The following is a 26,192-nucleotide window of genomic DNA, read 5'->3' as shown; positions in this document are numbered from 1 at the left end:
CATGAATAGGAGTTTACTTTTTGAAAATCTCAAAATGCAAAAATTTAAAAAGAAGTTGAACGTAAGATTCGAGCATGAATACATGCCGGAATCATTCTTTTAACATTCGAGTTTGAATGTTAAATGTACAAAATGGATTCTTGTTTGAGATCCAATATCAACTAATTTTTTCTATTACTAAATAGCTAGTTGCTTTCTTGTTTGTTCTGCTGTGTTTTGTATTCACTTCTGTTGCCGTTCAATTATGTTTTGTTTTGTATTTTTACACATTTGTTACAAATAAGAAGATTATGGAGAACTTTGTATTAGAAGTTGAATTGTAATTTATTTATTCTATTAAAAAAATAAATTAATTCATGTATAGTTGTTTGGTTATTTCGTTAGTCATGTAAGTATCTAATAGTAGAAATGGATAAGATTTTTAACATAAAAAAAATTTGCTTTCTTTTTGAAATAATTATAGAGACTAATTTATCATTTTTTGAATAAAAAGTGCAAAATAATATCTAACTCCTTGTGCAGTAGATCTTTTCATGTATTTGTGCTGCTTCATGCTCATGGACCCTGTTGTTGCTCGCTCTTTTTAGTCATATATTATCATGTCTTATAAAGGAAAAAAACTTTGATTTTGGGGAAACTTTCTGGTTCCTTGTATTAAAAAAAAAAATCCCTTATTGAGAAAAAAAGAAGAAGCTAGTTCGCTCATCGATAGTAGCAGTAAATGTTTAGGCTTTGCCGCTAGCATCTATGGATTTGCTGTATGCTTTGGACCCTGATTGCCAATTGGAGTTTAGTGCTACCGCTCGCAGTAGTAATAGCAGGCATCTTTTACCTTACTCTTTTCATTTCTGGTGAATTCCTCAAGAGGAAGTTTTGCTGAAGAAATAATTTTAAACCGTTCCTTGTTTTAATGTTTTTTTTGTTTGGCCTGTTGTTTATTTCATATTTATTTTTTTGCTAAGCCATTAATTTTTTTAAGAACCAAAAAGGTTACAAAGCTAGCATAATGCCAGTGAGACAATGAGTAAAAAAACTCATCACCAAAGCACCAAAATTTCCGAAGAAAAAGCACCAAAAAAAAAAACACCTCACACCTAAGAACCAAAATAACAGAAATTGTGTTGAAATATTTATATATTTTAAATTTATTTAGGTAGATAAATTTTATTTAGGTAGATAAATTTTATTCATATTCTAGGAATGTTTTATTTTATCTTTTAGTAGTTTATTAGAATAAGAAATTATTTACCTTTATGTTTTAGTAATTTATTAGAATAAGGAAATTATTTTACCATTTAGGATTAGAACTCTTTTCTCTATTTAAGTTTAGTTCTTTAGTTAATAAAAAATAGAATAGTTTTATTAAAAGCTCTATTAAAAACTTTCATGGCATTTGAGCTAGGTTAAATCTCTAGTAACATCCTGGTTAAAACAACCTTCATTGGAGATAAGAGATTCAACAATTAAATAGGGGAAGAAAGTTCTACCATTGAAACAACTACCAAGAGTACGACTTAAGGGACAGAGGCGTCTTACATTTCTTCTTAGTTGACATCTTACAAGCTGAATGGAAATAATTATCTGGAATGGGTGCAGTCTGTAAAATTAGCAATTGATGGGTGCGGCAAGCTAGGTTATTTAACTGGAGAAGTCCATCAATCATAGGTGGGTGATCCAAAGATGAGTAAGTGGAGGGCAAAAAATTCTATGATAATTGCGTGGCTTATTAATTTTATGAAAGTATCCATAGATAAACTTTTTCTTTTTCTCTCGATTGCGAAACATGCTTGGGACGCTGTGAAAGACACCTATTCAAATTTAGAAAACGCTTCACAGATTATTGAGTTAAAAATAAAACTTTGGAAAGTTAGGCAAGGGGAAAAGGAAGTTACTTTTTATTATAACGAGATGGTGTATCTTTGGCAAGAGTTGGATCAGTGTTATAATGATGAATGAGAGTGTCCTTGAGATGGTGTAAAAGCTATGAAAAAAGAAGAGAACGAATGAGCTTATTTGTTTCTAGCTGGTTTAAATAAAGAATTTGATGAAGTGAGATCTTGAATTTTAGGAAAAAAATTGCTTTTAAAACTTCGTGAGATTTTTTCTGAGGTTAGAAGAGAGTAGACAAGGAGAAAAGTAATGTTTAAGGCTAGAGTTTAAAGCTAATGATGATAATTCTACTATTGTAACTATTAAAAAAATGATAGATAGTAAAAAGGGAAAATCCTTGGTGCGATCACTACAAGAAAAATTGGCGCACTCAAGAAACGGTTGGAAGCTCCATGGGAAACCGACGAATGAAAGATAAAAGAGTGGCAATGGTCGTGGTTCACGATCAAAAGATAGTAGAGTTTTTCAAACAACTAATGAAAATTATGAGGGCCAAAGTTATCTGGGAGAGTTTCCATTCACTAAGGAACAATTAGAGTATCTACACAAGCTTTCTAAATCACTACAGTTTCGGATGGATTCTTTTATTCCTATTTCATCCAATAATCCATCTTCCTCTTTTGCCTAATTAGGTACTAATTTTTTTGCTTTTTTAGTGTCAAACCTTGTAAAATAAGCACGTGGATCGTTGATTCTGGAGCTAGTGATCATATGATTAGTAATCATTTTTTTTCAACTTACACCTTGTGCAAGAAACAAAAAAATTAGTACCTGCTATTAAAGTTTAACGTCTTGAAACAAAAAGTAGCAGATGGGTCGTTCTCGGCAATAGTTGGAAAAGGCACTGTTAAAATTTCATTTTCCTTGGTTTTACATGATGTTTTACATGTGCCAAATCGAGCTTGTAATCTCGTATTGGTTAGCAAATTATCCCAGTCCTCAAATTGTTATGTTATATTTGACTCCTTTATGTGTAAATTTTAGGACATGGTCTCGGGGAGGATAATTGGAAATGTTAAAAAATTTGGTGAAATTTACTTTCTTGATGACGACCATTTGAGTCAACCAACAACTACTTTATGTTTAAATTCTGTTTCTAATTTTGGTAAGGTTATGATTTGGCATTATAGGCTTGGACTTCTTAATTTTTACTATTTAAGATATTTGTTACCTAATCTATTTAAAAATAGAAGTCCATATCATTGTGAATTTTGTGAATTGGCTAAACATCACCGGTCATTCTTTTCACCTTAAAAATATAAGGCCTCTAAATCTTTTTCGTTAATTCATAGTGATGTTTGGGGACCTTCAATATCTTAACTTTTTCAGAAAAACGTTGGTTTGTCACATTTATTGATGATCGTACTCGTATTTGTTGGGTGCTTTTAATAAAAGTTTAGTCTGAAGTTAAAAATGTGTTTGTCTTTTTATGCTATGGTGAAAACACAATTTGATGTGAAAATATAAGTTTTCGGAGTGACAATGGTGGGGAATTTTTTAGTAATCAATTAGGTGTTTTCTTAACCGAACATGGAATCGTTCACAAAAGTTCTTGTACAAATACACAACAAAAATGAGATTGTAGAAAGAAAAAACTGACATTTCAGAAGTAATTAGAGCCTTGATGTTCACTAGTCAGGTACTACGTTATTTTTGGGGTAAAGCCTTGTGAACAATTACATGTCTTATTAATAGAATGCATAGTGAAACTCGAAACAATATAACTCCTTTTGTCTCTTTAAAGATAACTTTCCCAACTCTAAATTGATCATAGATTTATCCTTTCGAGTTTTTGAGTGTAGTGTTTTGTTCATATTTACAACCAAGGTAAACTCGATCCTAGAGCAAAAAAAGTTTCTTAGTTGGCTATGCTTCTAGTAAAAAGGGTTACAAATATTATGATCCAATTGATAGGAAGATTATTGTTACCATGGATGTCACATTTGTTGAAACGCTATCTTATTTTGACTATAATCTTCATGGAGGGAATTATAGTAAGGAAGATTTTATAATTAATTAAGAAAAGATTAGGAATATACAACATAGGGATTTTAATAACAGGGAAGGCGAATTTATGATTAACACAAAAATTAATGATATTAATAAAAAGGAGTATGAAGGTGTAGAGTCTGATAATGAGAAACAAAGGAGTTAATTGTTTACTCAAGAAATCGAAATCAAGAAAGTGGAATTTACCAGATTCATCACCAAAAATCTAACTCGTAAGATCTTGTCAAAAGTCCAAGTAAAGTTCATAATCTAGCCAATGAATTTTCTAATTTAGTTATTCCAATTGCTAAAAGAAGAGATGTTAGAAATATTGTCAAATATCACACGTCTAACTTTGTATCCTATAAAGCCTTGTCTTCGACACTCTTAGCCTTTGTTTTGTGTCTCGATACTAAGAAAATACCCAAAAATGTGAAAGATGCTTCGTAGGTTCTCGAATGGAAGGAGGCTATTTCAGAGGAGATGCGCTCTCTTGAAAAAATAGGTACATGAGAACCAATAGAATCACCTGTAGGGAAAAAAATAGTAGGTGTAAATGGGTGTTCATAACCAAATTCAAACCAGTTGGATCTTTAGATAGATACATAGCCCGATTGGTGGCTAAAGGGTACACTCAAACATATGAGATAAATTATCTTGAAATATTTGGTCCAGTAGCCAAAGTAAATTCCATTAGGGTTCTTTTATCAATTGCTGTTAATCTTGATTGGTCTTTACAACAACTCAATGTGAAGAATGCTTTCCTAAATGGGGAACTTGAAGAAGTTTACATGAATCCTCTTTCAGGTTTTGAAGAAAAATTTGGAACTCGAGTATGTAGACTCAAATTTTTTGTATGGTCTAAAACAGTCTCCTCGAGCTTGGTTTGAATGGTTCACTCAAGTTATTAAAAAACAAGGTTACTCCCAAAGACAAACTGATCACACAATGTTTTATCGACATTCACAAAAAGTAGAATAGTAGTTATTATAGTTTGTGTCGATATCATTCCTACAGGAGATGATTTGGGCGAAATAAGGCATCTCAAGGAGCATCTAGCATTGGAGTTTGAGATCAAAGACTTGGGTCATTTGAAATATTTTCTTGGAATGGAAGTTGCTCGATCAAAAAAAGGTCTTGTGGAATCTCAAAAAAATGTGATTGATCTTTTTAAAGAGACTGGGACGAGTAGTTGCCGCCTAGTTGACACACAAATTCATCCAAATGTAAAATTCGGAAATAAAGAAAGTCGATTATTTGATACAGGGCAGTACCAAAGATTATTTGGTAAGTTAATTTACTTATCTCATATAAGGCCAGACATAGCTTTTGTAGTGAGTTTAGTGAGTCAATTTATGCACTCCCCAATGAAGGAACATTAAAAAGCAGTGTTTTGGATTTTAAAGATACTTGAGTTCATCTGGAAAGGGCTTACTCTTCAAGAAATTCGAATAAAGAGGAATTGAAGCTTATATAGATGCAGATTGGGTAGGCTCAATAATAGATCAAAGATCTACATCAGGATACTGTACATTTGTTTGGGGAAACCTTGTGACTTGACGAAGTAAAAAAACGAAGTGTTATAGCAAGATGTAATGCAGAGGCTAAGTTTAGATCAATAACTTAAGGAATTTAAGAAATGATGTGGTTAAAAAGATTTATGGAAGAGCTAAGGAAATCAATAACTTCACCAATGAAGTTGTACTGTGATAGTAAAGTTGCCTTTAGTATTGTTCACAACCCAATCCAGCATGATAAAACTAAACATGTTGAGATTGATAGACACTTTATTAAGGAAAAAATTGAAGAAGGCCAAGTGTGCATGTCGTTTGTTCCTTCAAAACAACAGATTGCTGACATATTCACCAAAGCGCTCTCTAAGATGAGCTTTGATTTTCTTGTAAGTTGGGCCTGATTGATACATATGCATCAAATTGAGGAAGGGTGTTGAAATATGTATATATTTTAAATTTATTTAGGTAGATAAATCTTATTTAAGTAGATAAGTTTTATTCATATTCTAGAAATATTTTATTTTATCTTTTAGTAGTTTATTAGAATAAGAGTATTATTTTCCCAATTAGGATTAAGACTCTTTTCTCTATTTAAGTTCAGTTATTTAGTTAATAAAAAATAGAACAGTTTTATTAAAAGCTCTCTTGAAAAATCTCATTGGACACCAACATACTAGACACTTAAAAAGCCAATTAAACACCAAAATGATCACACAAAGATCCTATCAAACTCCATAAAACCATATGCCTCACAGAGGAAATTAAAAATAAAAAGACAATACTAGCTTTGAGAAGGTCAACAAGTGAAATGAAACCCACCCACCAGCCAACGCTGCCTTGCAAAGGATCCTCAAACATCAACATTTGAATAATAAGTTTGTAGAAAATCCGTAAATCCATAAATGCTTATATGTTTATTTCATATTTATGATGCTTGCTTCAGGTTTTCACCTGAAGAATAATTTCGTCTAACTAATTTTTACCATTCTTTTTTCTCTATAAGCATGAAGGACATGTTGGGAAGGTATAATTTGCATTCCAACAAATTGGATCAACCATCTCTTGAGCTTCAGGTAATTCAATAAGTCTATGCCTGTTTTTGACACATTTGAATGTTGATATAAGGTTATAGAGAAGAAATTTGAGTATATTTATGTTGCATGATTAACTATATTCATGCCAATATCATATGTATAAGTTGTTTGTGACCACCTAAACCATTTTTTTGTCATACCTTCTGAGTGTCCTTTGGAGGCTTCGAATGTTTCATGAAGATTAATGCAACTGCTTTCATTAATCATACATATGTAGAACACTCATCTTCTAGGTTTCCAATCTTCTTTCTCTGAACTCCTGTGTTTGGCCTAATGGCCAAAGGGTTGTTCATTCATAGAACTCACTTGGATTTGGATTTGAACTTTCGGGAAGTAATTGATATGCATTTATTTGGACAGCTCCCTTTAAATGTACTGTGTGAGTGAATACAAATACAGTAATTATACAATACCAAAACAAAAAAGAAACCCTTTTTGCAAAATCTATTTTTTCTCATCGTATTCCAATTTTGATATTTGAAGTCTTGCAAATTGAGAATGTATAGCTTTTTATGGTGTTTGCTGTTTTTCTTTTAAATTGCAATTGGAAAACACTAATGAAATTAGTTTGAGTAAGGAAGTTGCTGACAAAACACATCAACTGAGGTCAGTAATCAGTTGTTTGTTGACTGTTGCTGAAGGAAATTTGACATATAAATATAGTCACTTATATATAATAGACAGATAAGAGGAGAAGATCTTCAAGGATTGAACATTGATGAATTGCAACAACTAGAGAAACTGCTGGAATTAGGACTGACTCGAGTTCTTGAGACCAAGGTTCATATATGTTAATTTGCGAAGCAAATTCTTGAATTTTTTCCATTGTAATAACATATTATATATTCTTTTTTTTCTCTCAGGGTGAACGTATTATGAATGAGATCTCTTCACTTGAAACCAAGGTTAGTACAATGGATTTGATTTTTTTTCTTGAAATACTTGGTACGATCAAATATATAGAAAAACATAAAAAAATGAATATACTTATGTTAAACAAATGCTCGAACTTACCCCTTACTTTTTGTAACATTAATTGCCATATATTTTTCATGAAATATCTTTCTTTGTTCAGAAAGCTTTATTAGCGGCAAAATTATAAGAGTATTCGCCACGAGATACATGTTTAGAAAACAAGTGCCGTTTGATCCATGTAAAGAAGGCTGATTTGAATATGGTTTTTGTTCATTATTCAAAGTCATGCATTGAAGTACTAGTTGATAAATGATAAAAAGTTGCATGGTACGAATGGTCTCTTGTACACAAGATAGTCCAGAAAATCTCTTATAATAGAGGAAAAATCATTCAAAATCAAAACATTTCAACCAATGAACAAGAAGCCTATAAGTATGTTTCAAAAATCAAGATAACTGAACCAATAAGACTACTGAAGAGGAAGACCTAGTTAAATTATGTAGAAGAACAAATTAGATTTTTTTCATGTGTTAAATACCCCCATAAACTGAAGGTTATGTCAACGACCTTAAGCTTGAGACGATGCTATAAAGCTTGACAGGGCAACGGTGTGGTGGTGGTATTTTATTTCTGCTATGTTTTTACCTTTGAATGCGAGTGAATTGGGAAGGGTTTTTAGTGTTGAATCATGAGCTAGGTTTTAAAGGTGATTATTGTTGAAATGGATTATTTTCTTGAAGTGAATTTGGAGTTATGGATAACAAGTAGACTAATTGTTTTTGGGGTTGTATTGTTTTTGATTTTGAGCTTTCGGTAGCAGTGGGGAGGTTCAGTGGCTTTTTTCTTCAATCTGTTTGTTAGGAGAGGATGATTGTGATATAAGGTTCATGGTTTTAGTAAATGTTTGCAACTATGGGGAGTTTTTGATACACCTTTGGCATATTTAATACCTTTTAAGCTAGCATGGTTAGAATAAAGATGCACCAAAGAGGGGTTTGCCATACTAGTGACTATTTCTAGTTCTTCTAAACCGTAAGCAAACATTAGTAGTATCTCGTCTCTTAAAATCCATTGAATTGCTTTTCAGTGTTCTTTATCGGGATTTGCCATGTATCTACTAATTGCACTGACTGGATATGATAAATCTGAATGTGAACAAATCATAGCATGCATGAGAGATCCCACCGCGCTAGAATATGGAACATGTGACATGTATTTAATCTCATCGTCTAATTATGGAGACAAAGTCGATGAAATTCTAAAATGAGCTGCTAACGGAGTACTAGCAGGGTTAGCACTCTGTATAGTGAAACTGCAAAGAACTTTCTTAATGTACCCATTCGGATCTACGTACAATTTACTTACTTTTCTATCTCTAAGAATATTCATACCAAGTATTTTCTTTGCTGGTCTCGAATCTTTCATATCAAATTTTTCACTAAGTTAGGCTTCAACCTTTTTTATGTGTCATTTATTTTTTATTGCTATCAACATGTCATCAACATAGAGGAGTGGATATACAAAAGAACCATCACTATTTTTCTTAAAGTAAACACCACTGTAAAAGATACTTCTTTTGAAGTCATGAGAAGTAATAAAGGAATCAAACCTATTGTACCACTATCTTGGTGACTTTCAACCTGTAAAGAGACTTTTTCAGCAAGCAAATGTAGTCATCTTTTTTCTAAAATTGTAAAACCCTCTGGTTGTTTCATGTAAATATCCTTAAGTTCTCTATGCAAGAATGTAATTTTTACAATTAACTGCTCAAGCTCTAAATCATGAATGGTTGCAATACTAAACAAAACTCGAATCGACATATATTTCACAACTCAAGAGAAAACATCTGTGAAGTCCACACTTGGAATTTAACTGTAACTTTTTGTAACAAGCCTTACTTTATATCTGAGTTCTTTAACTCTTAGAGTCTTTTCTTTTTAAACACCTATTTACAATGAACATCTTTTTTGCCTTTAATAAGTTTTACAATATCCTATATTCTATTTTTGTGGAGTGATTTCATCTTCTCTTATATATAAAACATCAAATTTTCAGAGTTTTCATAGCTAACCGCCTTAGAATAAGTAGATGACTCTTGGTTTGCATCTATATCTTTAACCAGATTTAAAGCATAAGTAATTAGGTCAACCTTGGCATACCTCTTTAGAGGTTTAATGATAGAGTATTGTGGTGAAGAAGCAACTCTATTCTGAATTTATGTAATGGTTTGATGAGTTGACTCTGTAGTGGTTTTTGGATTAATTTGATGCTCCATTTGCTTTTGTTGTTTTTTATTGGAAGAGTCTTTAAGAGTTTAGTTAGATAGCATAGCATTTTCATAAAAAAATCTTTGCTAATCACAATTTTTTTACTTTCATGACACTAATTTATATCATTTTACACCAGCTTTATAACTAAGGAAAACACATTTGATGGAATTTAGTTCTAATTTTCCATTATGAACATAAGCATACGCAGAACACTCAAAGATATTTAAATTAGAATAATTAATAGGATTACCAAACCATACCTCTTGTGGAGTATTTTTCTCAATGGCAACGGATGAAGATCGGTTGATAAAAAAACATGCAGTTGAGGTTGATTTGGCCCAAAACGACTTTGGTTAGTTGGCATTCGACAACATACAATAACCTTTTGCATGATTGTTCTATTCATTCGTTCTATAACACCGTTTTGCTGTGGAGTATGACGAATTGTCAAGTGTCTCACGATCCCTTCTGACTTGCATATTTCATTAAACTCATCAAAACAGAATTTTAAGCCATTGTCTGTGCGGAGGTGTTTTATTTGTTTTCCCATCTATTTTTCAATCATAGTCTTTCAAGATTTAAATGTGGAAAACACATTACTTTTTTGCTTAAGGAAAAACACCCAAATTTTTTTAGAAAAGTCATCAATAAGTGTTGGCATATAATTCGCTCCACCTCTCGAAGGCACTCTAGATGACCCCCACTTATCAGAATGAACATAACTTCAGTTTGCAAATTATTTACCCATCTAGAAGTCCTCTTTTGCTTATTCTCACTCATATGCCTTAGGCGCATATGCCAAAGTCTAGTAATATCATCATCTGACAGGGAAAAGGAAGTGAAAGTTGCATCACTAGTAACTGTAGAACCTTGCAAAACATATAACTTGGTTGTCTTTCTCTGCCCTTTCATCAGAACGAGGGAACATTCAGAAATAGTCAAAACCCCACTTTTAGCTGTGTATTTGTACCCATTTGAATCAAAAGTACTCAACGAAATCAATTCTCTTCAATTTGGAACATGTCGCACGTCACTAAGTGTTTGACAACTTTGTCAAACATCATAACTTTAATCATTCCAACACTTGTGATTTTAGACGAAATAATATTTCCCATCAAAACAACACCTTCAGACATTGTTTCGTAAGCTGTAAACCAATACTGATTGTAACTCATGTGAAAGGTGCAACCCGGATCAAAGATCCACTTCTCGCTCACTTTAGAATTGTTGACAAAAGCGACTAGAAGTTCATTGTCGCTGTAGTTTTCTACAACATTAGTTTCACCGGATTTTTTTGGTGGTTTGCTTTTTTGAGTTGCAGCCTCCCTTTTGATCTTGTTTTGTAGCTTAAAATATTCAGATTTAATGTGCTCCTTTTTACACAAGTTACAAGTTTTACCTCTGTTTGAAGATTTTGATATTCCTTTAGATTTACCACGAGGATTCTGTTTCTATGTCCTTCCACGATCATCATCATCAACATTCCGATTCAGTCTCCCACAAATAATGAGACCCTCTTCTTGAGAGTCAAGTTTAACCACAAGAGGTTTTATCTTATCATACGAGGTTAAAGAATCATTAATCTCATAAACTGTGAGAGACTTGTGGCTATAAAAAATCGTGTCTTTAAAAGTTGAATAAGATGGGGGCAACGAACAAAGAAAAACCAACCATAGTTCTTTATCATATTGAACCTCCATGGCCTCAAGATCTGAGAGAATTTCTTTAAAAGCTGTTAAGTGTTCGTGCACAGACGCCTTTATTCAAATGATGGGTATAAAGACACTACTTCTTCTGAGGTTGATGGTTAGAGCTTTTTGCATACATAACTGTTCTATCCTTATCCATAATGCAGTGACGGTCATCTCCTTCATCGCATCCTATAAAATTTCGTCAGACAAATGTAGAAGTAATTGCGTTAAAGCCTTTTGATCCTTACTCTTCTTCTCTTCATCCGTTAATGTCGAAGACATCTCATCTATCCATAGCAGGATATCCTTTAGATCTAATTGCGCAAGAACGACTTGCATCTTAATTTGCCACAACACGAATTTGGTGTTGTGATCTAACAACGAAATTTCATACTTCGGAGATGCCATTACCATGATCGAGATAATCGGGAAAGCTTTGATACCAATTTGTGAAAAATATAACGTTGATAATGATAATGTATTGCAAATAAAAATGAGAAAAATAAAAAACAAAAATTTTACGTAGAAAATCTTTCGAAAAAAAATCATGAGCAGAAGAGAAGATAATTCATTATGTCAAATTCAAATGAATACAAGAGAAGTAGATTATGTCTATTTATAGGTGTGTAAAATCATATTCTAAATTAAATAAAATAGAAGTAATGAGTAAGGTTAAAACATCTTATTCAAATCAATAATAAACGGAGGAAGTATACTTCTATTCGAACTTCTCTTGCACGTATTTTATTTTATCATGAATTTGGGTTACATCTCAAACAATTTGTTTTGATATAGTATAGCCATTTACAATTGCAACAAAGGTAAAAATCGAATGAAAATTAAGAAGTAGAGAAGACTTTTACTATTCACATATTAGAGTTTTTTTTCTCAACAAAATGAATTTTATTGATAGCTAAAACTTTTAAAACTGTTATAGTATATTACGATAATGACACTAGAAATTATCGCAAAGTAATAAGAAAGAAAAATAAGAACTCTAAGATTTTACGTGGAAAACCTTTATCAAGAAAAAATCATGGGGAGATGAGAAATTCATTAATTTTGAAAAAAATGATACAAGAGGAGTTCGAATGCATCTATTTTAAGAGTAAAACAGCCCTATTATAATTAATGACTAATAGAAGTATAGTCCTATACGAATTCAACTTGTGCAGCATGACTCGTACTATGGGGGCTCTGCCCTTGCACCTCCAATCGATTTTAGTGTTGATTGGGGATTTGTGGTAGGCTACGACCTCAGGCCTTCGCCCTTATTAATTCTCCTGTTTTTTTAACATGTGACAGGATTTAAGTCACACAATTCTAACAAAAATCAATGGGAACAAAAAGTCATTATAGAACTATGACCTCAACAGCGTCTACATCAAAATAACAACAAATACAAGAAAATTACCTGAAACCATAATAACAACACAATGTTAAAAGAATACAACAAAAACAAGGCATAACAATTTAAGAATTCTCAACTTTGACCCATATCTAATCTCTTAGGTTGGGTGCATAAGAGTTAAGGAAAGAAGTTAAAAGTAAATAAAAACTCTAAAAAGACCAATACAAAATAATATCTTAGTTAGAACATTCATTAAAATTAGAACATAAATATTAATCATGCTAACTTGTTACAAATATAATGAATTCGAGTTCCATTCAAAGCTTTTGTGAAGATCTCTCCTAATTGATCTTCAATTTTAACATAGCTTATAAAAATGAACTCTTTTTAAATCTTTTCACGAACGAAGTTGATAGAGAAGTTCATTTTGTTGCGATATGGGTGATGTATGCTATGATTGTAAGGACGATGGTGGTTTTGGTTGTACGAGGAATTTTGTGGATGCCATTGTTGGGAAGATTGACATCCTTTTCTATTGTTTCAGGGGGTTGAATCGTTTGTAGATGATTTCTACACTATTGTTGTTATAATTAGGTCTTGAATATTTTGAGTCTATTATGTTCCTGAAAGAGCTCAAGATTGTGTAACTTATAAAAAAGATCCTTATAAGATATTGAGATTGAAGAATTAAAAGCTTGAATAGTTGCAAAGATGTAGTCATATTTTATTCTTAAACCATTGACTTTGACAATTAATTTTGTGTTGTTGGTAGGAGTACCACGTATGGCAAGTTCATAGGTATGTTGTGAACTTCATATATTTATAAATAGTCCTTGGTTCTTTTGTATTGGCGGCTAGAGAATTCCATAACCTAAAGACCTTTGTATGTGACTTGTTGGTCTACAGCGTGTGTAAAGCATCCCAAGCTTGCTTTGAAGTAGTGGTTTTGGTGATTATGGAAGCAATAGTTAGATTTACTGATACATAATTGGCTTGTAGATTAGTTGTTCCTAATGAAACCAAATTTTGTATCTAGGACTTGGAGTTTCCATGTTGACGTTGATGGTCTGTGATGGTTGCAAAGTTGATGGTTCAAGTGAGCTATAATGGTAGTATTTAGGAATCATTTGGATTCACCATGGTTGGGGTGTTGGTTGTAGATGCCATAAGAAAGATGGAGTGTGAAAGTGAGGGTTGGAAAGGGAAAACAATGTGCAGGCTGAGATTGATTCTCGTTGGAGATTAGTAATACTTTGATACCATAAAGGAATCATCTTACAAATGATGAAAAAGTACAATGTATTATTGATTCTATGAATGGTACCTTGAAATAAACAAGAAAGTCGAAAAATATCTCTAATATCACAATAGAAATTATTCAAAATCAAAGCAACCTAATCAATAAATAAGAAGCCTATATATGATTAAAAAAATCAACACATAAGATTGCTTAAACTGTAGAAAGGAGGAAGATTAAGTCAATGTGTCATGTGTTAATAATCCATTGTATAGTTTCTAACTCTACTAGCTTCTATTCAATTTAGAGAAAATTCCAATGTTAAAAACTATAAGTATGGGATTGCTCCAAATATGCTTCTTTGTAATTTTATTAAGATGACCAATTTAACAATATGTTTTAAGAAATATGTATCATGTTGAAATGTGAATCCAATGTTAAAAGCTATAATTAGAGTGCTGCTACAAATACTTGAAATGTTAAATCTACAACAATTTACAATTATAACCATTCAAGTTTAGTGAAAACTTAGGCTTCACAATCACGTGTTTTCTTATGTCATAATTGTGTTTAAATTATTTATATTTACAAAAATTTTGATAAGTTAATTATTTATGTTACATAGATTTACGTGTTATGGAGTGTTTGATTCACAAAATAATAATATCTTTGGTAATAGGATTGCTAGAATGTAAGGTTAATTAACATATTATTAGATATGTTAGATTATCTTGTTCGATTCAATTGATAGAATGCAAGATTATCTAAAAGCACATTTTAATAAATTGTCATTGTTATAGAAATTTTTAAAATTTTTTTAATGTGTATAAAAAAAGAAGTTGAAATAATTTTAAGAATTATTGACATATAAATTACGTAGATTTATAATTTTGGATATGAGTTGCATTCGAATTTAGTTTTTGTAAATATTAAAGGGAACTTCATATGAATAATATGAACTCAAGGTATATGAACCATGCGTGTAATGCCTTATTTTGAGATTTTTATAAATGAGAATGATTGAGAAAATTTAAGTTGTAAAAACTATTTTAACCTTAGTTAAAATAAAATTAGGAAACTTAAAAGAAATCAAAATTTTTGCACTAATCATCTATTATTAAGAAAATCAAATGCAAATCATCATAATAATTAAATGGCCATATATAATTTAAAATTGATCTTAATTATTTAAATAAAATATAATATTTTCTTAGTAAAAGAAAAGAGAAACACAATTTCCTTTTAAATAAATTATGATATTTTTTGGTTTAAAAGGGTAAAATTGACTAAAACTAGAAAAAATGTCATAAAATGAATATAAGGTTGTGTAAGGAAGAGGTGGTATTGAAATTACTTTTTATATATTGCAATCTTGACTCTGTTCAGATTATAAAATTAGCAGCACAAGGTAATTTTTAGAATCTAAGCGTTGGAATGTTATCTCAAAATCTCACATAACTTGTAGGAATATCAAATTACTTGAACTTGTAGAAAATGTTCTCAATATAAAATTGTTCTCTCTTATAAAATCAAAAAGCTTACAAACTATTTATAGGCTATAGTCTACCCTTTAAAACAACAAAAAACTGAAAATATTAAAATCTAATAATAACTATAAACCAATGACTCTTGACCTTTCATTTTCCTAAACAAAAAACTACTAATTTAAACCCATTAAAAACAACATAACTTTTGACCTTTCAACTCTTGACCTTTCACTTACATAACTCTTAACTTTTATTTAAGTTTATTTAACAAAACTCCCCTGTAAACTTAAATGCTTCTGCCATCCTTCATGCTGATTAATTTCTTGTAGTTGTCGAAGAGTACCATCGGTAGCGGTTTTGTAAAGATATCCGCGACTTGGTCCCGACTTGCCACGTGCATTAATTTCATACTTCCTTTACATGATCTCGGATGAAATGAAAATGAATTTCAATGTGTTTGCTTCTTTCATGATTCACTGGGTTCTTTGCCAACTCAATCGCTGATTTATTATCAACTCGTATCTCAGTTGCACCAAGTTGCTCCAACTCACCCAACAAATTTTTGAGCCATATAGCATGACACACTAAGATGCTGCCAGATATTTTGCTTCACATGTCAATAGTGTCACGATTGGTTGCTTCTTTGAAAGCCAAGCAAATGCTGTGTTACCCATAAAGAACACATATCCCGATGTACTTTTCTGATCATTTAAGTCTCCGCACCAATCACTTTCGGAATACCCAATTAACTTGTAACCTTCCATATTTGAATAGAATAACCCGAGTGACATCGTTCCTTGAATGTACCGTAGGATTCGCTTCAATGCCTTCCAATGTGAATAAACCGGCTCCTCCATGAACAGACTTACAATGCCAACACTTGGCGAAATGTCAGGCCTTGTGCAAGTGAGATAGCGATGGCTTCCCACCAAACTTCGGTATTTACTTGCGTCGACTCGTTCTCCTCTATCAAATTTTGAGAGTTTTACACCTGGTTCCATTGATGTTGATACCGGGTTGCAATGTGCCATCTTGTACTTCAAAATTTCCTTTGCAAATGCCTCTTGTGACACAAAAATACCTGTCCTTTCTTGTTGAACCTCCAAACCAAGGAAAAATTTCATTAAACCCAAATCTGTCATCTCGAATTCTTGTGTCATTTTGCTCTTAAAATCGAGTATCATCTCACCGTTGTTCCCCATAAAAATGAGGTCATCGACATAAAGAGTAACAAATAACATATTACCTCCATTCTTCTTCACGTAGAGGGCATGTTCATAAGGACATTGTTTGAACCCATTCTCCTTAAAGTATGTATCGATATGAGTATTCCATGCCCGCGGTGCTTGTTTCAACCTATAAAGTGCCTTCTTCAATTTCAGCACCTTCTCTCCATTTTTCATATGCCCGGGTGGTTGTTCGATGTAGACTTCTTCGAGCACACCATTCAAAAATACCGACTTGACATCCATTTGAAATATTGACCGTTTAAATTGTGCCGCTTGTGCAATGAGCAACTGGATTGTCTCCATTCTTACAACGGAAGCAAATACCTCATCATAATCGATCCCCTCCTTTTGCTTATATCCTTTTGCAACAAGTTGTGCCTTGTACCTTTTTAACTTGCCTTGAGCATTCATCTTTCTTTTGAACACCCACTTTACACCAATGGGTTGACTTCCTTTCGGCAATTTCGTTAACTCCCATGTGTTGCGGTCAATTGCTTTAATCTCCTCATCCATAGCAGTTTGCCACTTGTCTCGCACCGCCTCTTCAAAACTTATAATCTCAGAATTTGCCAAAAGACATACAATATGTACCTCATTTGTTGAATCATACAAATCTTGCAAACTTCGCATTTTTAGTTGTTGTGGTTCATCTTCATCATCGGTAGTTTCAGGATTTGTTGGTATGATTGTTGGTGTAGCGATTGATGATCCTCCATCTTTGATGATAACCTCCGTGGAGTTATTCCAATCCCACTCGCTTGCTTCATTGAATCGTACATCACGGCTTACCACAACCTTCTTACTTATCGGGTCGAGTAGCTTGTATCCTTTTGTTTTCTCATCATACCCAATAAAAATAAACATTTTGCTTTTGTCTTCGAGCTTTGTTCTTCGCTGATCTGGCACATGTGCATAGGCCTCACTACCGAGTACTTTAAGATGAGAAATTGATGGTTTTTGTCCGCTCCAAGCCTCTTGTGGTGTTTGATCATCCAACTTCGCATGTGGACATTGATTTTGCACATAGATGGCATATTGCACGGCTTTCGCCCAAAATTCCTTCGGCATCTTGCTCTCGAGCATTGATCGAACCATGTCGAGAATAGTCCGATTCTTCCTCTCGGCCACACCATTTTGTTAGGGAGTACGGTGCGGTTAGGACTTGTCTTATGCCTTGCTCCTCACAATACTTCATGAAGGCTGTCGAAGTATACTCGCCACCTCTATCAAATCGTACAGATTTGATGTGTCTACCAGTTGCTTTTTCAACCATCACTTTGAATTTCTTGAACACCTCAAATGCCTCGGATTTTTCTTTAAGAAAATAAACCAAGTTTTTCGTGAGAAATCATCGATAATAGAAATGAAATACCTTTTACCGCTAAAAGATTCGGGGGTGATTGGCCCACATATGTTATGAATCATTTCGAGAAGTTGCTTAGCCTGATATTCTACCTTCTTTTGAAACGAAGTTCTCGCATGCTTATCGAGCACACATTCTTCACAAAATTTTCCCTCATAGTCCATGTCTGGTAGCCCATGCACCAAATTCCTCTTCGCCAACTTGTTTAGACCACCATAATGTAGATGGCCAAAACGGAGATGCCACAACGACGCCTTGTCTTCAACATCAACTCGGAAACATTTTCCTCGAACACTTCTCAGATTCGACCTGAACATGCAATTTCTCTCAATTTCAACTCGAGCGACCAAACACCCTTCCTTATCTTTCAAGTGTAACACCCGATCTTTCATAAGTACCGAATAACCTTTTTTTATGAGTTGCCCCATACTCAAAATGTTGCTTTTGAGGTCTGGTATGTAATACACATCATGGATTGACCTAACTAACCCATCATTTTGTAAATAACAAATGGTACCTTGGCCTTTTACCTCAACCTTCGACGCATATCCAAATGACACGTCCCGTTTCAACCTTTTGCATCTCTTTGAATAGGTGCTTGAGCCCACACATATGGTTGCTTGCACTTGTGTCAAGATACCACACCATGTTGGTGTTGACTTCGTTCTGTGCCATCAAGAGAAAACCTTCTTTTGCCTCCTCATTTTCCGTGGTTAGGTTGGTTGTCTCTTCCATCTTTTTTGAGAAGCGACATTCTTTCGCGAAATGTCCCGCCTTACCACAATTGTAACATTTATCAGAGTTACAATCCTTTGCATAGTGACCATATTTGCCACACTTGTAACACTCGACATTGGAATAATTCGACCATCCACCTCTTCCACGACCACGTCTTCTTCCATGCCAATTTTGTTGGTTTGAATGCTCATTCTCTTCATAATTCCTTTCTTAACCACGGCCTTTTCCACCACGACCATGGCTTCTACCTTGAAAGCTTTGAGAATAGAGAACCTTTTCGTCTTTGATTGATGCCTTGGTTTGAAGTGCTTGCTCGAGTGTCTCCTCTTTCTTCTTCTTACGTTGTTCATGTGCCTCGAGAGAATCGGTGAGTTCATCGACTGTGAGCGTTGCTAGATCTTTTGACTCTTTTATGGCACATATGACATTCTCGAAACTGTTAGTTAATGATCTCAAAATCTTCTCCACAACTCGTGCATCGGTTAACGCTTCCCCGTTTCGGTTGAGTTGGTTCATCACGGTTTGAACACGCGTGATGTAGTCGGAGACACCTTCCGATTCCTTCATCTTCATGCCTTCCAGCTCGCCACGAAGAGTTGAAGGGCGGACTTGTTTAACTCGGCCGGCTCCTTTGTACACCTTTGCTAAAATGTCCCACGCTTTTTTTTAAGTTGTCGCACTTGCAATCTTCTCAAAGCCCGACTCATCAACGACTCGAAATAACATGTACAATGTCGCCTTATCTTTCAACCGCATTTCTTTCAACGCCTTGTTTTGAGCCGTCGTATATCCCATAGTAGTCGGTTTTACGAAACCTTCTTGGACCACCTCCCAACCATCTTTAGACCCGAGCAGAGCTTTCATTTGGATGCTCCAATTCTCATAGTTCACCTTTGTTAGTCGAGGCAATGGCACATTACTAGTCACACTCTCTATAGCTCTGATACTAAATTGTAAAAAATGTTCTCAATATAAAATTGTTCTCTCTTATTAAATCAAATGCTTACAAACTATTTATAGGCTATAGTCTACCCTTTAGAACAACAAAAAATTGAAAATATTAAAATCTAATAACCATAAACCAATGACTCTTGACCTTTCATTTTTCTAAACAAAAAACTACTAATTTAAACCCATTAAAAACAACATAACTCTTGACCTTTCAACTCTTGACCTTTCACTTACATAACTCTTAACTTTCATTTAAGTTTATTTAACAGAACCAACTACTCTTTTGATGTATTTGCTTTTTGTTCTTATCTCCTATCATGGTTTTAGTTTCTTTCTTTCTTTTCTTGTTTATCGTGTCTAGCATTGTCAGGTTTATGCTAGTCATTAGGAAAATTTCATTTCCTTGATGTGTTTACTTTCCTCTTTGACGAAAATGATAGAGAGCACAATTGCAGGAAGAAAACAAGCTACTTAAAGAAAAAGTAAGTAGTAGTTTGATAGCTGTTAATATGTTATACTTCAATTTCCAAGTTCATTATAGCATTATTGACAAAATATTTTAGTGATGTTTTCAGTTGGTGTCATTTTTCAAGGGCAAGAGACTTGCCTTAGTAGATTCAGAAATTGCAACTCAGGAAGAAGGCATGTCATCACAATCTGTCAATAATGTTTATAGTTGTAGTAGTGGCCCTCCATTGGAAGATGATAGCTCAGATACTTCTCTTAAACTAGGGTAAGCTAAAATTTAATATCTTCCAACCATTCTTTGTTAAATCAAGTAGTAAGGAGCTCAACTTTCCTTAAGTAAGATTTTGTTCTGGGTCTTGTAAATGTAAAAAATAAGTATAGAGATAGCATCTCTTGTTTGAGATCCAATTTGTAAACTCTGAAATAATGGAGATATAATCAAAAGAATCTCTTAAAACATGGATGCTTGAAATTATGAAAACTAAAGTTTGAAAGATAAAAGCCAGATACCAGTTGCTTACTACTACTTTTAATCACACGATTAAATTGGAGATAACTAAAAAAAATTCTAGGAAAAGGCTGTGATCAGGCTTTTTTGGATAAAAAATAAAGCTAGACAGAAAGGGTTTGTAGATGTTATAGTTTCAAATTTGATTTATTGAATGACTATGAATCAATTAAATCAAGCTTAGGGTTCTGGTATGATCAAATGTAATTGAGTAGAATTAGCTTTCCTTTTTTATAGAATAATCAACAATGTGCACTCCTTTACATATGTTTGATAATTTTTTTTTTCTGTTTTCTTTATCATGTTTTTTTGCAGGCTTCCCTTTTCTTAGCTAATATAGATTAGCAGCGACGCATCAAATTCCAGCAAAGGATAAAAGCTGAACTTTGCGAGAATACATTTCTATTATGTTTCAAGTTTAAAGCAAATATGAAACATATAATATGTATTATTGTTTTGAATTTGGATAATTTACCTTAAATTACTTTAAACTTATTCTAGTATTTTATGTACTTGGATGTATTTCTTTTACCAGAAGTCCAAAGGAGCTTAATAATGATGATAATGGGTTTTAGAAGAATTTGATTAAGTTAGCCTTTTATGTAGCTACTTTTAAAAGATTATACTTCATATTTTTAGGTTTGAATTTCAAACTTAATATGTTTTTTTTTATATTTAATGCAAGGAAATTATATGGATTTATAAACTATTAGTAAATCATGTTAAAGGCAACTTGTGAACAAAAAATTGTTAAAATAATTTTATGTTAGGGATAATTTGAATGGATTATCTCTCAAATAGGGAGAGCGTTTTCCTTTTTGAGGCTTAATTCGTGACTACTGCAAATTACGATATCATCCCATCTTTTGTCTAATTGATACCTTTTCCAGACTCTTTCACAGTGGATATTGTGTATTATTTCCACTATAGTTCTGGTAAGGGGTGGTAAGTTAGTTTATGTCGGTTTACCTGTGTTTTAACTATTTGAGTTGCTTTTATTATCTCTTTTGGTAGGATTGATTCTGTTTGTCTCTGTTGTGGTTATTGGGGGTTCTTTGGGTTCTTTCTGGTGTTTTATATACTTTGATTATCTTTGGATTTTGAGGGTATTGAAGTCTTATATCGGATTATAATCTATGTTCCTTAATTACTCCTCTTTGGTCCTCTGTTTTGTCTTTTGGGTAGCTTTTGGGCTTCTCTGGTCCTACCAATTAGTGCTATATTTTTTCCTTTCTCCTTTTTCAACTGCTCTTTGATTGATAACCACTTTCTCTACTATTCCCTATCGTATATAGAACGACACGTCGATAGATTCTTTATGATTTGATGGGGTTCTTAAGACTACTCCCTAGAGACGTGTTCTATCAAAGATAAGAATTCTCTATTTATTAAGAGGAATACTGTGGCAACATGTAAAAGATGTACAACATTTTTGTTTTACTTCAGTTCTAAGTGTTCGGTTTCTTAGTTTAAGACTATGGGTCTTGATCATGAAAGTAGTTGGACTGAAAGTGCAAACATAGATTCTTCTGCTTCACAACTCTCTTTATCTGATTCTGAAGATATTAATGGAGACATGGATTTTTCTAGGATTCGTAAGTCGTTCCTTTTGGCGAAATTGTGTTCTAGCTTATCTACATGATGTACGTAGGTTCTCTGTGGATTTCTTACAAGGTACTTTAAGTGATATTTGGCGTCTGAGATTTAGGATTATTGTGATTAGTCGGGATGATAATTCTTATGTTATTAGTTTGAAATTAGAGATGAAATGGAACATATTCTAAATAGAGGCCCTTGGTCTATAGAAGTCGTCCTCTTGATGGTTACTAGATGGAAACCTAATGTTTACCTTAACAGAGACTTGTTTTCCTATGTTGATAAATGGGTACATAATTGGGGCTTGCCTCTCGAATATCACAGACCTTTTGTAGCAAGATGAATAGCACAAGTTGCAGGGGAGGTACTAAGAATTGATTGGGAAAATATTGCACCATGGAATATCCGTTACATGCGAGTATGCCCCCGTCTTAGACCTTAGGAACCTCTGCTACCTGGGTGTGTTATCCAAAGAGATGATGGGAAACTTGATTGGATTAATTTTTATTATGAGCGTATTCGTAAAGTTTATATGAATTGCGGAAGAATTGGAAATTCAGCCTTTGTTTGTCTTCATCAATTCCATGAAGTTGAGGATTCTATTTCTTTCCAGCTTTAAAGTACTCAACAAAGATTTGGATTCCAACCTATGGTTGATTTTCACCAACCACACTTTCTAAGTAAAATTCAGGCTTTAAATAGAGGTCGACATGCATCTACCTATGTTGATTACAGACATGGCTATCGTTCTCGAATCGCATCAACCCTTTTGAAGATTAAGTTGTTGGATTTTTTATGAAGAAAGAATTGAAACAAAAGCAAAAAGATCAAAGATGAGAAAGATCAGTTTGTGATTAACTGCTTCATTAATGAAAAAGTTAATACAATGTTTACAAGAACAAGTGAGCTTCAATAAGCTAAAAATAACCATAAAAAAATTACAACATGTCTTAATCTTGCAACTTGATTCATACAATTTACTTCCTCATTGACTGATTTCAGTCTAATCAGTGCAAGTTGACAAGAACTAAGGAGCTCGCAGGTATGGGTTCGCCTGGCAGAGCTCGCACCTTTGATGTCATCATAGGTTTGATGAGCTCGCAGATTTATGTCAGGGTTCACCATTGCATGGAAGGTCACTTCGCCACACTCCACCTTGGCCTCCATGTTGAGAACCCCATTATCATAACGTAGCTTTTCAAACTTTATCTTCCTAAGGGGTTTTGTTAGAATGTTAGTCAATTGATCTTGCGAACTGTATTGAACCAATGTTACTTCCTTCGCTTGTTCCACTTCTCACACAAATTGATATTTAATTTTGAAATGTTTTGTTCTCCCATGGAACATTGGATTTTGTACAATTGCAACAGCAGATTGATTATCAAACTTAATATCTATTGTTTCTTCTTGTTTTAAATTAAAATCACTAATCAGTTTCCTTAACAAGATAGCTTGATTCACAGCTGTTGCGGCTGTCAAATTCTTAGCTTCAACAGTTGACTGTGCTATTGTTTCTTGCATTTTAAAGCTCCAACAGAACACACTCGATCCTAAAGTAAAGAAATAGCCTGAGGCACTCTTCATGTCTTCAATAGACCCAGCCCAATCATTATCTGAATACCCAAGTAGTTTAACCTTTTCAGTTTTCACAAACTTCTGTCCATGGCTTAAAGTTCCTCTTATGTATCACAAAACTCTTGTTGCTGTTATATAGTGGTTCACATTGCAGCAATGCATGTATCTTGACAACAGACTTACAACGAACATTATGTCAGGTCTGGATGCTGTCAAGTAAAACAAACATCTTCATTGTTGGTGAGTTTCTCACCTTGAGTTATAGGGGTGCTCACATGTTTACAATTCTCCATGCATATTTTCGCAGGATTTTTATCGTGAACCCTATCTGGTTTATGAGGATTGCATCGCAAGTTTGATTTACCTCTTGACTGAGAAAGTATGTCATTTCACCTAAGTCTGATATTTCAAACTTTTCTTGCATTTGGTTTTTGAATACAATCACTGGTTCACTGTTGCTACAAATCAGAAGTAAATCATCAACATATAATGAAATAATGAGAAATATTTCATTACTAGTTTCCTTTACTTATAATGTGGGTTCACTGATGCTTCTTACAAAACCTATCTCTGTCAGATGATTGTAACACCCTATACCCGGGCTGGTCGCCAAGCCCGAATATCAGGATGCCACACCATCGTCTTATGTCATACATAACAAGTAAAATCTCATTCTAAACGATACGTTTTCCATTTTAGTATTCGTATAGGTTATAAGTCAAACTTACTCTTTAGTTATCATTGTTACAAGCTAAACATACATCAAAGAGTCTTATAATAATAGTTTAACAGGCATAAAGTCCATTTAGCAAAATCTCAAGATTGACTATGTAGTTATCGATACTAGAATATGGGTACTAATATTTTCCTTACATGGTATCGATACCGCTTGGAAAATCGGTACCAAATCAGCATTTTGTTTCTCGTCTAAAATTCAAAGTCTCAAAAATTATCTGTACCTTTGTAAAAGTATCAATAAAATCACTCCGAGTATCGATACTCGTGATAAGGTATCGATACCAAATTACCATACTAGCTTCCTACACATCGAAATATCACAAAGGTATTGTTTTTACAACACGAATATGAAAACTTTTACTTCAGAGCAGAAAAATACAATATTTTTAATAATATAAGTTATTCTAACTTGTACCAATTCATCATGCTATCATAACATCGTCAAATAAACATCAAAATGGCCGTAATAGTAGTCTCAAACATCAACAATTAGTTCAAATGATAATCTACACAATACGATTCAATTCTCAAAATCCTAAGAGCAATTAAGCATGGGACTTCCAAAACATCAAGACAAATATCATTAAAAGTCTACCACATTGCCTTATTCCCAAAACGAAAATAAATAATGATAACACCTACGGAAAAACAGAAATGGACTTGCTTGGATCACCCCTCGGAACCACACCATTCACACCGGCACTTAACTACTTTGCAAGGGTTTAAAAGGAGTGTGAGCTTGACAAGCTCAGTGAATGCCTAGAATAATTACCATGCAAATAATTCATCAAGCATTAACGAAACAACCATATAACACAACCTCAACAGTTCCAACTCTAATGTCATATTATACTCACTCATGCATTATTTACTAGTTCATTTACATGATAATCACATTCACGTTTAAATATATATCACATCACACATATAATCACATAACATTTAAGCATATATCACAATAAACTTATAATCATATAACATTCAAGTATATATCACAATAATCATATAATCACATAACATTCAAGCATATATCACAATACTCAAAAACATGTTTATAGATAAATTTACACTTGAGCTATGAAATATAAAAGTGGGCACTATTATCACTCATCGGATACACGGATCTCCAACACACTACATAGACTCATAGAGTCAAACATGTCCCAAAAGTGAAGAATAAAGCTAACACTCTCTTTATTTCCCCTCACATGTCCCGTTGAATGGAGCTTAGCTCACATTCTCTTATCCCTCAAACATGTGCCAGGGCCTTAACGCCCAAAATCACTGTATGTATAGGTGAGTACTCACAATCCTATGACATGCCAACTATATCCAATGATTTCAAGATCACAATGCCAAAATATACGAAATCAAACACATATCACTTACCGATTATCCGTGCACTATCACTGCATATTTACATTTTTAGCAAAACATTGTCAATAACATTAAACATAAACATAAACATAACATGCACACATTTGCACTTTTACAACAGTTAACATAACCACATATCACATGTTATAGTATCTTATCGCAATTCACATATCTACAAACACATAAGCACATAGTTCATAAGATAACATAT

The 26,192-nt window shown here is 33.3% G+C and overlaps 1 protein-coding gene across 15 annotated transcripts in view; it reads left to right on the top strand.

The window, feature by feature from the left end:
• The window catches only part of LOC107921301 (MADS-box protein SVP), a 28,759-nt gene extending 7,475 nt beyond the window's left edge, over nucleotides 1-21,284 (top strand). For 4 of the 15 annotated variants that reach the window (XM_041086468.1, XM_041086467.1, XM_016851178.2 and 1 more), the window contains 6 exons: nucleotides 6,397-6,466; nucleotides 7,151-7,267; nucleotides 7,351-7,392; nucleotides 20,160-20,201; nucleotides 20,295-20,452; nucleotides 21,011-21,284. In XM_041086468.1, coding sequence (XP_040942402.1) covers nucleotides 6,397-6,466; nucleotides 7,151-7,267; nucleotides 7,351-7,392; nucleotides 20,160-20,201; nucleotides 20,295-20,452; nucleotides 21,011-21,026 — 445 coding nt within the window. In that variant the 3' untranslated portion in view covers nucleotides 21,027-21,284. The remainder of the gene's footprint in view (nucleotides 1-6,396; nucleotides 6,467-7,150; nucleotides 7,268-7,350; nucleotides 7,393-20,159; nucleotides 20,202-20,294; nucleotides 20,453-21,010) is intronic. The other 11 variants (XM_041086474.1, XM_041086473.1, XM_041086475.1 and 8 more) reach the window with 8 other exon arrangements.
• Nucleotides 21,285-26,192: the final 4,908 nt, after the last annotated feature.

The sequence above is a fragment of the Gossypium hirsutum genome, chromosome D01 (assembly GCF_007990345.1).
Source record: "Gossypium hirsutum isolate 1008001.06 chromosome D01, Gossypium_hirsutum_v2.1, whole genome shotgun sequence".
Taxonomy (NCBI): domain Eukaryota; kingdom Viridiplantae; phylum Streptophyta; class Magnoliopsida; order Malvales; family Malvaceae; genus Gossypium; species Gossypium hirsutum.
This window is presented reverse-complemented; position numbering and strand designations above follow the sequence as displayed.